The sequence below is a fragment of the Corvus brachyrhynchos genome, unplaced genomic scaffold, assembly GCF_000691975.1.
Source record: "Corvus brachyrhynchos isolate BGI_N302 unplaced genomic scaffold, ASM69197v1 scaffold56, whole genome shotgun sequence".
Classification (NCBI taxonomy): domain Eukaryota; kingdom Metazoa; phylum Chordata; class Aves; order Passeriformes; family Corvidae; genus Corvus; species Corvus brachyrhynchos.
The window spans coordinates 1,144,703-1,160,841 of NW_008238664.1; the positions used below are offsets into that span (position 1 = coordinate 1,144,703).

The following is a 16,139-nucleotide window of genomic DNA, read 5'->3' on the forward strand; positions in this document are numbered from 1 at the left end:
AGTATCCTTGTGTAATGCATGATGTGACAATGCTATTTTCAGCCAGTGATGCTGTAGATGTGCAGGACTGATCTGAACTTGCAAGTGTTTAATGTGCCCAGTGAAAAGAGTTTGTACAAAAGTGAACAAACCCTTGCTTGATGATGTATTTTTGTTTTATTTCTCTGCATAGACTTTTGATAGCAGGGCTCAATTTAACTTTTATAACTTGGCTTTCAGAGCCAAGTTCTTTGCCAGAACTACGTGGCAACTTTAATTTACGTTTTCATAGCTCCTATAGGCTGTGAGAGTGTGTGTGTATTTAAGTAATTATAAACTGCTTCCTTGTTTTTTCTTGTTTTTAAAGGCAATGCTATGGGCTATGTACGAATGATAAGATCTGGTGGACTTCACTGCTGTAGTAGTGCAATTAGGTATTTCCACAAATATTTCATTTTCCTCTTTGCTCCTTCTCTTCCCCTTGCTCTCTATTCTTGCTGATATTCCCTATGCCCTTACCTATCCCCCATACATTTTGAAAAGTTCCCTTTATATGCCTTCATTTAAGTGGAATTATTGAAGACAGTGCTGGGATTCAGCGCTGTACAATCATGCACATAAATCACTAAAAAACCACAAATTCTATGGGAAAACATGGCAAAAGAGTTAATAGAATGCACATGTATGGCATTAGTCCTTAATCCAGCAATTTGTGATGTTAAATAATTTCAAGGGTGCATTAAAGAAAAGTAATACAAACCTTGAGGAACTTGGAAAACACATTCCTTTCATACTTTTTTCTGCATAGGTTTTGTCTGTGTTTATGAACAGTCATGAAAACATAGTAACTTTTACATAATAAGAAATAGTTGTTTTCTTGCAAGTAATAGTAAACTTAGAGTTACCAAGAGTATCAAGTGCTGGAGAGAGGAGATGGTAGTCCAGTAAAAACAGAAGTACAAATAACGATGTGTGTTTAGAAGTGAGGTTAATAATGCCTGGATGAGAATGGTGTGACAGATACGACATAATTTGAAGTAAGTAGTTCAAGCCCCGAAGATGAAATTAAGTGAATTATAAATTGGGGTAGATACTTCAGTGAACACAGACAGTTGAGCATAATCCTAACAAACAGTGAGTTTTCAGGTTTGTTCCTGATCTGGAAGATATTGTTAACTTTGAAGAGCTGGTGAAAGAAGAAGGACTCTCAGAAGAAACACAAAAAGCAGCAAGGTACACTAACATCATGCTTTTGAGGTCTGGGGCAGGGGTGGGATGAGAGAATTGTCATTTTATATTTATAAATGCAGCTATTGGTTATTTGTGTGTGTGTATATTAAAAGTTCAGCTGCTTTTATGCAAAAATATTTGCTTTAAGCAAAGCAAATAGAAGCAGTTGTTTAGAAAATGTGAAGTAGCATTGATAGTAATAGACACTTAGAACCTGGTTTCTTGAAGAAATCCTTGCTTAAAAGCTAACAAGCTTTCCTCACCGTGTGCCTGAGCTCTACTTCTAAAATGTTCAGGGTCTTAGATAAAAAAGATGCAAGTATTCTATTCATAGACCTTTTCTGAGAAAATTAAATAAAGACACATGTTTCAAATGGGCTGTAGAGGTAGGGTACCCTTCCAAATCCTGGATTGTGGATGTAGGCAAAGGGTGAAGAGAAGGTTGTTATCCTCCGAGGTGGATAAGCAAAGGGACTTTTAGCAGAACTGAGTAACCCATTGCTCATCCCTTGCAGGCAGCTGGACTCTGTGCTCAGTGACCTCACCCGGAACTTTGCAGAGGGAACAGAGTACTTCAAAATGCTGGTGGATGTCTTTGCTCCCGAGTTCCGCAGCCCGAAGAACATGCACTTGCGGAACTTCTACATCATTGTTCCCCCCCTGGTGAGTGTGTGCGTTGCACCAGGGCTCACTTAAAAAAAGGGCTTGTCAGATCAGGGTTGTGTTTAAATATTTTGTTGTTAGACTGTAGTAGCATGTGTGGCTATGCCTTGGGAAATTTGTGAGTCTCTTTGTGATTCCAAGACAGCCTTTCATTCTTTCAGACCCTCAATTTTGTAGAGCATTCGATCAGTTGCAAGGAGAAATTGAATAAGAAGAACAAAAGTGGAGCAGCTTTCACTGATGATGGGTTTGCCATGGGTAAGTTTCAGCACCCTCACTAGCCTTTGGGTAAGCCAACATAATGGGTATTTGCAAGAAAAGTTCTGTTTATAATTTGTCTGTTCCCATAATTAAAAATTCCATAATTTAATTGGGTTTGTCTTTGCTTCAGCAAAATGGATTTGAGGGTTATGGTCGTGTTCAGAATTTCCTAAACATGGAATAGCTGTGTATGGGAGCAGACAGTTTTAACATATATTGGTGCTTCCTAGTTTCTTTCAAAACTTGTGGTTCTCATCCAGATGAGAAGGAATGCAAGTATTTGGAGAAGTTGTGAGGTTTTTAAAAAATTTAAGCTTGTTCTTTATTGTGATTTTTCCTGATAGATAATTCTAAGTTAATAACAGTTTAAATTTTATTTGCATGAAATTATCAGCTTAGGCTCATCCATTAAAGACATTCACAAAATGTTTTGCAAATTGCATGTTGACTTTAGTACATGGTTTGTCAATGACTAGGTGTGGCTTACATTCTGAAGCTTTTGGATCAGTACCAGGAGTTTGATTCTCTGCACTGGTTCCAGTCTGTTAGAGAGAAGTATGTGAAGGAAATAAGAGCAGTAGCTAAGCAACAGAACGTGCAGTCCTCTAATCAAGATGAAAAACTACTACAGACTATGAACCTTACCCACAAGCGGCTGGAAGTTTGTTTACAGGTACAGCACGGGCCTGGTTACCTGTTCTGGTAACAATTTCTGTTCTGTTTTGGGTTCAGCGCTTACCCATCACAAATCATGTAACTGTGTTCTGATGGAGCTCATTGAGAGCAAAATCCAGGGCATTGTCTACAGCAAAAATGCAAAAAGAGCATAAATACTTGAGGTGTATGATGTGAAGGGAATGCCATCAGTTTTTGTGCTATTTGAAGACCTGGTTGATTGGAATTCTTTGTCCCATGGAGTTTGAAATGTAATGCAACTAAACCAGAAATGCTTTAACAGGAGAGAATGGTTAAACTTCTAACGACAAAGATTTCACATAACGCTGTGAACCCTCAGAGTTGCCTGAGTGTTAATTCTGAGCTGCTGAATGGAATGATGCATTAGCTGTCAAATAGAGGAAAGGTGTATTTGAATTTTGAAGCACAGAAGCTCAGGTTTTGTCTGTGGTGTGCTGCTTTCTCACTCGTGATTGGAGAAGCCTATGGAACAAATCTGTCATTGGTTAGTTTTACAGCCCATGATTACATTCTGTAATGTCTTGTTGAAATAGATAAGGCCCTGTATGCCCTCATGGTATCCAGGAGTGTGCACTGTGTTTGGTCCTCTGTGTTTAAAAAACCACATCACTGAACCTTGTTCAGACACTGATCAAGCCTGTAGCCATTTAAATTATTGGCTTGCATGGTTTTCCATGGGCAAGTTGCTCTAAGTTCTCACTGCTGCTACAAATCTCATTTTCAGCCTCAGCAGATCAGTGATGGATTGCAGTGATGCTGCTTTGCTTAAAGTTGCCCTTTAATGTAAAGGCTGACATTTGCTTTGTAAAATGCATGTGAATAAGGTATGAATGGAGAAGGATTTTCAAGAGCATTTAAGTGATTTAGATACTGAAATCTAGGTGCCTAAGATGCTCCTGAAAAATCCCATTTATATCAGTCTGCAAATTCATTCTTGTGATACTCTGATGCTCCTCTTCTTTCTCTTTTCCCTTAGGAATTTGAACTCCTTTATTTCTCACTAAGTAGTGCAAGAATTTTTTTCAGAGCAGATAAAACTGCAGCAGAAGAAAGCCAGGAAAAGAAAGAAAAAGAAGGTGAGTGAATGCTGTATGTAGAACATTTTGGCTAAGGAGATTGTGTGCCCTAATAGGGAAGGTCCTTTTTGTTTTATTCATAGCTGCTTTCTTGCTCATGGGTCGATCAGCATCACACTTACCTCGTCAATTACCAGTGTTGACAATGACAACCTTAGCTGGTGTTAAATAAAGTGGTTTTCACCCATTGTACCAGCTGGTTTTCAACTTTCATAGGCAGATGATGCAGTTACTATATATATTCAGATGTTTATGATGTACTTGGTCTCCTATTGAATTCTGTATTCAAAGAGTAAGATCTTAATTCGTGGTGTGGTCTCTTGACTAGGTAATGTGGGTCTTTTGCATTTCTATTCCTGCTTGTCTATTCTCCCTCATGAATTCTGAAAGATTCTCTTGGGAAAATCCTTTCCAAAGAAATGAGAGTACTTCTAAGGATCAAGATCTAGAAATGCAGTTCAGACACAAGTAGAAACTTAGGGAGCAGTATATTAAAAATCGAATTGGTGAATAATTCTCCACTGTGGTTCTGACAATGGCACAGGTGACCTGTGAGATTACAGTCACAGGAGAAAAAGATTCAGGTTTTTTCCACATGAGAAAAACAGTTTGTAAAGAAAAAAAAATCTTTTGGCATGAATTTACATTTGATCATATTCAGTGAAGTTGCTCAAATAAATACTCAGCGCAAGAAAAAACCCACCAAACACAAATCCAAACAACTCCAAGCATTGTGGTAAGAATAGATGTGCTGTTCTGGAGTCTGTAGGAGACCATTCTGAAGAACATCAGTTAATTATATTTTAGATTAAATATGCTTTGTTATGACACCTGTTCAGTTCCCCAGGCATGTGTTGTGCAGTGAGTAAAGCTGGAGGTGCATACCAGGCTGGAAAGTTCTGAACATGGTAGTATCTATGTCTTCTACCATGATATTTGGACTCTGAGAAATGTGTGAGCATTGTATATGTAATTTTTAGACAAGTACTGCTGATTGAAGAACCTTTCACCCCAAATATGAATTTCTTCATAGGGTCAGGACTTCTTGTGCTGCAAGGTCTGGTTGCATATGGTAACCATGAAATTCTGCATCAGATGTTGCTATGACATCAGCATCATATATATATGCTAAGATTTGAGGGGTTCTGTTTCAAATAGAGTGTTAAACATGATCCATGTCTTTATTTTTTTTTTTGTAGAAGAATCTGGTAAAGCAAGCAACGGAGATCTTTCTAACTCTACGCCTGCAGAGCCTGTTGTGAAATGACATGGCTGGTATGGGTGATGATTACTTACTCAAATAACTCATGTCCTTGTCTTCATCAGTAACACTTCGTAGGGGTAAAAGCTCTAGATTTGATTTACTTGCTCTATTAAATCCAAGAGGAAATGTACAATAGTATACTAGCATCCAGTGAGGCTAGGTCTGTGTTTGTCTATATTTCCTGTAGAAACTCCTATTTTTCAGGAGTTTGTATTATTTACAGCACTTTCTTTAGATTGAAAATAATTTAAGGAAATGTTGACCTTGGAGGTAGTTATTTTAAAGTACAGATGTGCAGATAAAAAAAATCTTTAATTATTTCTAGATGCATTCTCGCATCTCTATCATAGCATTTAAAAACCCCAAACTCCATAGGCTGTTGGTCCAAGATTTGAACTGGCATCTCTTCAACCAGAGAAAAAAAATTGAATCCAGATATTGGATGTATCTGTTGTTCAAAAAATTATTCAGACGTGTCATTGTGCAGTCCTGTTGCATTTAATGCAGTCACAGGTTACACTGTGGGTGTAACAGTGTATGTTGTGAATGTATGTTAAATCCATTACACAAAATGGAAATGCTTATTACTGTTTCATTCCAAACCACCTTGTTCTTACTATAGATAGTATTTGTACTGTGGGGACTTAGGATCCTGTCAGGCATTTATTTTCCCCTGTTTTTGCCCCCTTATCAAAGAATGGGAAAACAAGGAAAGTTAACATAACAAATTACTTCTCATTTCATACCGAAGGTCTGATTTGCATCCACAGAAGTAAGGAAATCCAGAGCCAAGACAGAACCACAATCAGCTCTTCCTTTTATGACCAGACACTGTGATGGGTGTCTGTAACTATTAAGTGATCTTACAGTTCATGAATATATTGTGCCTAATTGCAAGTTTCAGCCTCAATTCTGTATTTCCTAGCCTTTGTAGGTCTACTGTACCATGTGTTGTTCATACAGTCTTACATGCCTGATTATTAACAGTAATTGCACTGCAGGCTCAGAAGCTGCTGAACACTGTGAGAACTCTATATAACATCTGTCCATGCCTGCAAGTAGAGGTTCTAGATTGTGCAAGTGTTACTTGGATTCCTGACTTAAGTAGCTAGAATTAGCTTAAAAGAAAACACCATTTTTATTAAAATACACAGGTGTGTTTTAATCTCCCAGAACATAACACCCTTCTAGGTCTTACCAACCAGAATAAACTACTCCAGTCAGTGCAGCTGAGAGAACTACCCTTGGGGGTTTTTTTGGCACTCCTGTTTTTTTAGACCAAACTTGCTTTAATACTTGTTTTAATGGTTCAAATTGTTCCATCCACTCTTGGGTGACTGGTTAAAACGATTCCTGATGTACTTCTGATTCGTCCTTTCCTGCCAGTCACTTCAACATTCAGACAGCAAGGATGAATGTTTTGTCGCAACTGGAAAGACCAGACTGATACAAACGTTCCATTTGTTGGTTCTGAGAACACGACACACAAGCTTCATGGACTGTTAAAATCAGCTGGGCTCATTAAAGTTTTTATTTTTAATTCATTATAACTGCCCTAAAGGATGCTGCATTACTTGATTTATATTTTTGCTTTTTTACTTTGATACAGGGTTTTTTTTTAGTTTGTGTACACTTTTTTTGACCAAACTGTGCCCGCACTGAACGCTCAGTAGCACTGCCGAGATCAGCATTCTTGCTGCTGCTTCCCATCCTGCTGCAGTTGCTGTGCACATCCTTCCACATTCCCATCTCAGCTGAAGTCATGTAAGTTCATGGAGTGGAATGGCCAAGCGCTGCATTTCCTTCTTCCACAGCAACGGCAGAATCACACATAGATGGTGTTCCTTTCCCCCAGGATGGCCTTGCTAGGGCGCTGTGTGCAGTCAAGACACAGCCCACACTCTAATCTGCACTTGTATTTTCCCTCCTCCATTTTTTTTTCTTTTGGAAAAACACTATCTTGTAAGACTTTGCAGCTGAACATAACGTGAACTAAGCACTGTCTTCATGTACAGTGGTTAACAAATTCACGTGGTTCTGGTGATGGAAATTCTAGAGGAAAGACATAGACTATTTTTATAGACGCCTGTTTAATCTGGGAGGACTGAATGTATACTCTATGCGGCAAAAATATATACAAACACAAATATGTACAGTGATAATAGAGCTATTCTTGCTAATACAGGACTGTAGTTTGTATTTCCTTCTTTCTCTTTGTCATGTAGCAGCATAGACATGCAGAAAGATTTTTCTCATCTGAAATCCAAGGTGGGTCCTAGGTTTGGATGTCACATGTGACACTGAGTTGCATTAAATCCTTTTGTCTCCCCACAAGGATATGGAAGGGGTGCAAAATTCATGCTGTGGTGCTACTATTCTTTCTATTGCTTTTGGCCTCCTGTTGCAATTACAGGAACCAAATGAACCCTAACTGGTTGTCTGGAGATGACACAATGGAGCTAAAACAAAAAATCCCCTAAACTAAACCAAACGTGCTCACTCAGAATTCCCAGGGGTGCCAGAAGGGAGGGTGATGAATTTGCTGCAGGGACATAAAACATGTCGAGCGGTTTTTTCCTTCAGGACAGGGTCAGAACAGGCTCAAGGCCAGGCTCTCACCCCCAGCAGGCAGCTGCCACCACTGCCCTCAGGTGTCCAGCCTTGTGCCAAGGCTGCTGGAAGTGGCAGCAGCTGCTCTGCCAGGGGTCGTGCACACTCCTGTCACAGTGCCCGGTATGCCACAAGCCCGGGGCTGCAGTGCCCTGCCCCTCGCAGGGCAGTGGAAGCAGAGCATGGACACCCTGTCAGCCCTGACACCAAGGGTCTGCGTGGCCCCAGCAACACCACGGTGCTGAAGGGCACATTCTGCAGGTCTGGAACCAGAAGGAAATTTGAGTTGCATCAGACGTCCATCAACAGCTGTTTTCAGCTTCTCAGGTACAAAGGACCAAATGTACTACTTAATGTTTCCTAACTCATTGTACAAAAGGGTATTTTGTTACTCCAGTCTCTTTGGTTTGTGAGTAGAGAACATTATGTACATAAAACTGTGTTAATAAATGCAATTTTGAGAACCTCATTCTTAGTGTTTTCAGTAACACCAGTTCAGCGGGTGTTAATTTTTTTAATAAGACAGCTTCAGCTTTTATTTATGAAGAAGGTTTTGTGTCAGTTACTAACAGTTTCTTCCATGGTACTTTTAAACATTCGGTAACCAGTTAAATTAAATTTATTCCACATCAAACACTTCCAATCCAGGATCCTTCAGATACTCTTGTACAGATTCTGCTTATGGAAAATCTAGTTTCCTAGTGACTGAGAAGAGTTAATTTAAGTTTGAGGAATTTCAGCCATTTTTTCTAGATATCTTATCTTGATTAATGTAAACTATGCTACAGCATACACCCCTCCCCCCTAGTAACAGGTATTTATTTTGTCTATTTTGTTCTTGCAGAGTAATGTTGCTCATGTTTTCAGGAGGGGAAAAAAATATAAACTTATTAGCCAAATCTCTCTAGTGTCTAATCTTAGGAAGGTACTATGAAACTTGTCAATACATTGTAGACTTGTAATCTAACATTTTATTGCTCAGTTTCTTAAAACCAAAGGTTGCTGGTAGACTCAGCTGTTGCATGTCACCACAATGTTAAAAATACAAAGAATTCTTACTACAAAAGTACTTATTTGTCCTACTATTACCATCTCTGGCAAGAAACCTAGCCATAGAAAAACTGCACACAACTAACATGCCACATTCGTTGCCTCCTTCTGAGGTTTGCATGTCAGTGGTATTTAGAATAATAAATCAAGGAGATACATTATGTCCATTATTTAATTAAAGAATGTGAGAGTGCGGTCCCCTGGAAGGTAAGAGTAGGCACTTAGATTTGTTTTGTAAGCTTATTCTATATGCAATATAAAAATAGATTATATTAATAGGAAAAATTTAGTGTTTAACAAATTTTGTAAATAGGCTAACACAAAAGGTAAATCTTGTTACACTTAAACTAGACTAAAAATAACTTCATCTGAAATAAAGTAGATAGTGCATTTTTAACCTTCATTCAGATGCACATAATCATGCAAACTATAAAAATTGACTATGGTAGGAAATTTGAGGCCTGATACTTGTCAGAGGAGCAGGCAGCTCACAGGAATTTCAGTGGAATGAGAGGCTGCCGGCCCTGTAAATGTAAGGAATGCTGTTAACCCTCGGTGGCCGACAGCTGCGCTCTCCTGCCCACCAGCAGCGTGGGGCTCCTGCCGAAACATCGCTCGGGATTGTCAGCTCCCCAGACACAGCTCCACCCTACACATTCACAAATGCAAAATGCCTCGAGGGCCCAGTCCTGCTGTGCTGCCACTGTAAAGCCAGAGGGACGCCCTGCAAAGTCGCCAGTGCTCTCCAGCAGGAAAGGGCAGCTGGCCTCAGGTGTGCGCAGGCGACTGAAGAGATTCTTGCAAAACGACTCCCTGCTTTTGCAGCTCCCGCACAGGCTGCAGGAAGTGACAGGAGCTGCTTATGCTTCTGACTCCTCCCCTCCTTCATGCATGGTTCCATCCTCTTCTGACACATCATTCAGGAGCATAAACTTCCCATCATTTGTGAATGGCACAGACTTCATTAGCTGAGCTAATGCTTCTGGATCCTGAAGAAAAAGAGAGGTCAGCAAGCTGCAGCAGCCATTGAGGAACACAGACTTCCCAGTACTTCTTGCTAAGGTTTTGCAACTTTGGGGTTTTTTTGGTTTTTTTAAAACAACCTTTAGAATAAAGATTTGAAACATAAACAATACTTTTTGGTTAACTAAAGACCCATTGGGTATATAAGAAAAAAAAATAATTAATTTTGAGCCTTTATTTTCCGAAAAGCAAGGAGAAAAGTAACAAAAGTCTAAATAATTTATTTATTATACCCATGCTTAGTGGTTGTGACTAAAGCTCATTCCCCAACTTGTTCTTAAGTCTTAGCAGCAAAACTATACAGCAAATAATAATGTCACATCTATATAGATAAAATGTATCTAACAAGGGACAGGGGAACTCTGTCATTCATTTTAAGTGGAATAACACTGTGATTTTCATCCCCAGGGAAGGAAAGAATCTAAGTTTCTAACAGTGAAACAGCAGTCTGTGTGATTTATGCTTCATTACAAAGAGCTGGTTTGGTTTTTTTGAAAACTTTGCTCACAGCTTTCTTTCAGACATGAACAACTGGATTTGTATAATTCTGAATTTGGTTTGGGGTGGCACATTTTATCTCAAATTATGCTACTGTGAAAAACTGAGTTTATTTTTGCTGTGTTAAATAATGTCTGAAAAACTTTGCCCTTAGGAGGAGTAGCAGTTCTCTTTTCTTATGCACACCAGAGGTATCTGGACAGTGCAGCTGAAAAGCAGATTATGATGTATCATACAGATGTGGGGAATGAAACAAACTTACCTTCTGTGCCTCAATAATTTCTTTTCCCAAGCTAATGGCATAGCAAATCTACAAAGAAAAAATACACGTAAAGTTCAGTTTTGGTTTAGTTTTTTTGTTCCTTAATTAAGAGTAAACCACAGAAGTGTCAGTGCAGACTTAGTCTTAAAACCAGGCCTAAAAGCAGAGGTGGAATACCAATTTGCTATGCTAACTACAGATAAAACTATCTGGGGTTCAGCTTCAAAGCTCACAGAGGCTGGTAAATCTTTGTGCTCAGCCTGGTTAGTTTTATTCAGCAGACTTTATTCCCACACTTGGGGGAGTGTTACTGTTTGTAGGGACAGAAGTTCTCCACCCCACTCCCTATTTCTGTTACAGCATGCAGCGAACAGCCAGTGGTGTTAGCACATACGGCTGCCTTGTCTGTGAAAGCTTCACAGCTGCACATCTCAACATAGCTGACATTGCTTTTGTTAGTGCTGGTGCTGGACAGCACTTTCCCATCTCTCTTAATGCTGGAATTAGCAATCCCATCCTTTCCTCCTTGTACATGCTGCTGCATTATCTGTTCATTTGGTCCTTTTTAGACGTAAGCCAGTAAAGGCTTCCATGTTAACACAGGTTTTCTTGGCCAGAAATTGAGCTGCTCTTGTTTGTATAGCCCTGTTTCCCAGATGTGTAAGCCAAGAAGCCACAGACCTGTTTTCTAAATGAATTTTATTAAATGTTATGCAAACCTTTTCCCCTTCTGTATTGCTCTCAAAAACATATGCACTCATGGATTCTTCTCCCAGAGTCTCACTGAGGTGGATCACAAAGCCAATCAGTCTCCTGTTCTCCTGATGGGCAGCAAACTGTGTCACAGTGGTGAGTTCAAACTGGAAAAGTAAAATAAATAATTTATTTGTTTTAACCAGCTCAAGTTAGCTAGTTAGCTCAGGTTCGTGTGACTGAGGAGTCACTGCTGTGATAGAAAAAGTTACTTACACTTGCTCGTGTAACTTGGGTTTGAGGATCTATTAACCTGCAATTACATGGTGGGGAAATAAAGAAAATTATTTTAGAGTGACTTCTGGTAATTTCAAGGGGCTTTTAAATAGAAAGGCAGTAACTCTAGCAGTTTTATAGATGAGGAAACATGCACAGAATCAGATGCTTTAGCTGTGCTTGGCAAGGTTCGAATCTAGGCCTTGACTCTCAGCTGCCTGACAGGTACAGGTCAGAGCACCTTTCTGAGTCACCTGGAAAGGATCCTGAGTGCCTGGGTTGACACAAAATGCAGAGGGACATAAACATACCCCAGCTAAAGGGAATGTCTGATATCAACATACTCTACAGTGACACTACTGTGGAAGGACAGTGTTAGGAAAGAGAATCTTCCAGTCCATTGTTTTGTATCTTTTTTTTTTGTATCTTTGCAGGGTCTTACAGTCCCACTGCATCCCTTAGATTTTGATAGGACACTCTTACAACTTTGTCTGGAGGATCATTTCTAGATATCACACAGTAAGAAATGCATTTCTTTCTAGGTGAAGTGACTCTTAGGATCTTGCTTCCTCAAAGGGTGTATGTCTTAGAAAAACAAAACCAATGATACATAATTAATCACAAATTGTATGAAGAGAACAGAATACTGACAAGCTAAGGCTTTTACAGTACCTCAGGTTCTTGCTGGTGACCATGAGGTGGGATTCAGTCATGCGGAAGATGTTGTGAATGGCCCGAGCAGCCAACACTTGTCTCATGGCTTCATAGATCACCTCGCACGTCTCATCGGACTGAACAGCCATGGACCCTAAAAACCGAACCACGAACATCTGCTGCAGGAGGGAGTCTGCAAGAGAAAAGCCATGACTTCCTTCACTCTGCTACTCCAGTTTTCCAGTAGCTCAAAGTATCAATGGAATTATTTTATTCACTGGAAATTCAACAGTAAGCCTGTGGTTGGTGACTGTCATGAGTGGTGGCTTTCTGCCATGAGTCACACAGTGCCCTGACCCAGTTTCAAACTGCGTGAACAGGCAGCAGTGTGGAGGTGGGGAAGGAAGTTCTTGCAGTTGCCTGGAAGCTTTAAAAGTGTAACTGGTCCTTTATGCTTAATTTGATTAGCTAAGTAAAATTCCCTTGCCTGTTTTGCTATCGTGTGCACATAAACTGTGATGATTTAGGACTGTGCACAAGCCTTGGCTTCAATTAAGCCTTGTACATTCTTCCCTTTCTTTTATGTCCTTCTGCCCTTCCATGCAGCTGGACCCAGTGAGGTTTTCACCAAACCCTTCCTTGACTGTCACCATAAGACTTACTGACAACTAAGCAGCCATTATGCAGCACAGCCATCACTTGACAGGCTCCTTCTATGGCTGGGGGTGAGCAAGGGAAAGCAGGGTGAATGTTCAGAGCAGTAGGTACTGCTTTGGTTCTGAGCAGTTTTCTCACAGGGCTGTGGGTTCCACGCACAGGGGAAGAGGAGAACAGCCAAGCCCCCTATATGTGCTGGTACAGAAGGTCACTTTACTATGGATCTGTTACTTCTGCTCTATAGTGGCAGGTGCTTTTCTTAAGAAACACTGGCTAGCTAAAATCATGACTAATTTTATCTGGATGAAAGAAGCACTGACCTTCCTCATCTTTGCTGCTGTCTTCAGATTCCCCAAATGGGTTTGCACGCCTGTGACAGAAGAATTAAAACTTTAATTACAGATTCTGGTCATTACCACAAACTGGTGCTGCAATACTTCATCTCGCCTGAATTCACACTGTTACAGTGATGGATCACTGTCTCTGGCCATACCTGCCACCTCTGTTCTGGTCCAGAAATTCCATGGCAGGCAGCACGATATCAAATTGAATCGGTGTTCCAGGAGCAATGAGTTGTGTGGAGTCTTGAATGCCAGCTGGTTCACTGGGAATTATTTTGTCATTTTCCATATTCTTTACAGTCTGGCTAAAATGAAAATGGAAAAAAAGTATGTTTCTATCAATCAGTGACACCCTACCTTTGCTCTGGAAGGGAGACAAGATTATTCAAAAATCCAAAGCAGGACTGAACCTATGCAGACATGTAGGGTATTTTCCTATTTACCTGTTACTGAGGACTCTAATAAAATACTTTTTTAACCTAATATTATTTAGGATAAAAGTAAACATTGGTATATTAGACCTGAATGCAGATCACCTCTGAGTGTGGGCTGACTTTCAGCAATAGGTAGCCATTTGTCTCCCTGCCCTGTCCATACTCACAGCTGCATTACCAGCAGAGACCTGCACTTGTGTCTACACTTCTCAGTGACAATCACAACATCTTCTTAAGACCTCTCAGCCCCAGGCTCAATATAATTGCACATGGTCCCTGCTCCATGCAAAGGAGAACGTTACCTCAGGTGCTGAACTTCGTGCTTTTTTCCCAAGCTGGTAATGGGAGTCACTGCTTGCAGGGCTGTCTGATTTAATTTGATTGCAGCTGCCTATGAAAACGAGACAGAGCAGCTCTTTTAGACATGTATTTTACACTACCATGTGAAGAATAATGGGAGGGCAAGTTGAAGGAAAGGACTGAAAGATGGGAACAAGCTCCCACCTCTGGATTGTCAGTGAGATAGATCTGTCTGGAGATGTTGTTGATGGCACATATCCACTGGAAGGGAAAAATGAAACTGAAGTCTTCGAGATCACTTGCATACAAGAATAATAACATTAAGAAAATATTTTTACCTCCTCGTATTCTTTCTTGCTTTCTGCTTGAAGGGTTATACCCCTAAAATGCAAACACAGTGTGTAAGTGCTAACAGTGGATACCAGGACTGTTTGACTCCAGGGCTTATAATAATATCACCAGCTTTGCATCCATTAACCACCAAAGGAACAAAAATCATGAATAAGCTGCAGCTAAAAGACACCACATGTGCCATTCAGGCACTTGTGGGGGAGGACTGGAAGGAATATGCTTTTAATTTGGAAACACCCTTCTGGAAACCCAGAAAAGCTTCCTACTACACCAAGCATGTTTTACAGGAAAGAGCATCTGAAGGGGTAGGTGTGACTGGCTGTCCTCAAACAAAACCTGTCTCATACGCTTTGCCTGTAGGAGTAGTGATCTGAAAGCAGTATCTTCTGTCTTCACAGTCCACAGCCATAACAGAGCAGTTATCCAGGTCCTGAATCAATCCTCCAGCTACTGCTCCCCTTGGCTGACACATCAAGTTGCCACCTTGAGTGAAGAAATAGAGTCTTTCCCAAGTTGTAGTCACCAGACCTGTTTTACTGACGAGAAGATACAGTGATAAAGACTCATTACTGTTTAGAATAACTCCAAACAGGTATGAAACTGCAAACACATCCTGATGCTAATCAGAACTTTATGTTCACCCTGGCATTTTTTTTAATGATGGGTCTCTGTTAAGAAGAAAAAGCAGCCCCTGTTCTTAGCAGAAACTAATCCTTAATGAAAGCTGAAAAATTAAATTAATTCCAAACATCCAAGTTAAAAATGGTATCTTGTAGTTAAGGAATAAAAGAGTATTGAGTAACTGACATGAAATACTATGAGCAATTTCAGCACAAAGAATCAAAATGCAAAAAAGTATCTACTGCAGTAGTATCTCAGAGTCCATCTCTTGCTTAGCTGTAGACTCCTATTATAGTGTAATCCAGCTCTTGGAATACTATGAGAAATTAATAGATGCCCCCCAAAAAGAAAAAATTACTAGATAAACAAAATAATAAATCACATAAATAGGGTTATTATATGCCAGCAATATACATAACTCCTGTGGAAGTTTATGGAAAATTTTATATGTAAAATCTGCAGAGGTAACTCTACATATGATACACATTCAAAGTTACAAACTTGCATTGTCCATAAAGCTTTTATTTATGTAAAAGAGGTCATTTATGAAAACATGTATTAACTACAAAATGTAGCTGTCTGTTTTTGTAAACACCGCGTCTTCTTTAAGATCTGGGAACAATCTGAACCCAGCCTCATCAGCTTCTAATTTATAGTCAGCTGAATGCAGGAAATTATTCCTGTAGGTAAATTCAATCAGAAGCAAACTTCTGTTTTCAGAAAAATAGTCTCAAATGCCTCTAATTTGGTTAAAGCTTCAAAAACACATTTCCAAAGATGACAGAGGTACTCAGGAGATGAAAAGTAGAGCTACCAAACCGATTTAGGACCCTCAAACATCATTACCTGAGGAGTCTTTATGACCACCCCCCCTAAAAAAAAATCTAGCCACTGAACAAACCAGCAGATAACAACAATCTCCTTACTTTCTAAGATTAAGGTAGCCAGCCTTCTGGATGAGATTTCTATTGATAGAAGGTGAAGTTACATCAGAATCTGGGGTATAAACAGATTCATTAACCGCAATTAAATCCTGCTGGGATAGTCTCATTTTTTCAGCTTCGGCATCCAGCTCTCCCTGTATGCTAGGAAAAAACCAACAACACAAAAAGAAACCCAAAGCCACCATTAGCTATTTTATACCAGGACATAGTTAACATCTGTAAGTCAAAAATACCAGCTTGGATTACCTTGGAGGGT

The 16,139-nt window shown here is 39.8% G+C and overlaps 2 protein-coding genes across 2 annotated transcripts in view; one reads left to right on the forward strand and one right to left on the reverse strand.

Annotated features, from left to right (window-relative positions):
• KIAA1033 (KIAA1033 ortholog) overlaps positions 1-8,248 on the forward strand; it is a 36,384-nt gene extending 28,136 nt beyond the window's left edge. Inside the window, exons 27-33 of the mRNA XM_017737726.1 lie at positions 347-413; positions 1,126-1,212; positions 1,725-1,872; positions 2,034-2,130; positions 2,610-2,806; positions 3,806-3,905; positions 5,105-8,248. Of these exons, the coding sequence (XP_017593215.1) occupies positions 347-413; positions 1,126-1,212; positions 1,725-1,872; positions 2,034-2,130; positions 2,610-2,806; positions 3,806-3,905; positions 5,105-5,172 (764 nt within the window). The 3' untranslated portion in view covers positions 5,173-8,248. The remainder of the gene's footprint in view (positions 1-346; positions 414-1,125; positions 1,213-1,724; positions 1,873-2,033; positions 2,131-2,609; positions 2,807-3,805; positions 3,906-5,104) is intronic.
• Positions 8,249-8,288: 40 nt separating this feature from the next.
• Positions 8,289-16,139, reverse strand: part of APPL2 (adaptor protein, phosphotyrosine interacting with PH domain and leucine zipper 2) — a 32,986-nt gene continuing 25,135 nt past the window's right edge. Inside the window, exons 10-21 of the mRNA XM_008636380.2 lie at positions 15,866-16,024; positions 14,666-14,854; positions 14,306-14,348; positions 14,172-14,228; positions 13,970-14,058; positions 13,386-13,538; positions 13,213-13,262; positions 12,254-12,428; positions 11,582-11,618; positions 11,332-11,472; positions 10,613-10,660; positions 8,289-9,818 (exon numbers count right to left, since the gene is read on the reverse strand). Of these exons, the coding sequence (XP_008634602.1) occupies positions 9,690-9,818; positions 10,613-10,660; positions 11,332-11,472; positions 11,582-11,618; positions 12,254-12,428; positions 13,213-13,262; positions 13,386-13,538; positions 13,970-14,058; positions 14,172-14,228; positions 14,306-14,348; positions 14,666-14,854; positions 15,866-16,024 (1,270 nt within the window). The 3' untranslated portion in view covers positions 8,289-9,689. The remainder of the gene's footprint in view (positions 9,819-10,612; positions 10,661-11,331; positions 11,473-11,581; positions 11,619-12,253; positions 12,429-13,212; positions 13,263-13,385; positions 13,539-13,969; positions 14,059-14,171; positions 14,229-14,305; positions 14,349-14,665; positions 14,855-15,865; positions 16,025-16,139) is intronic.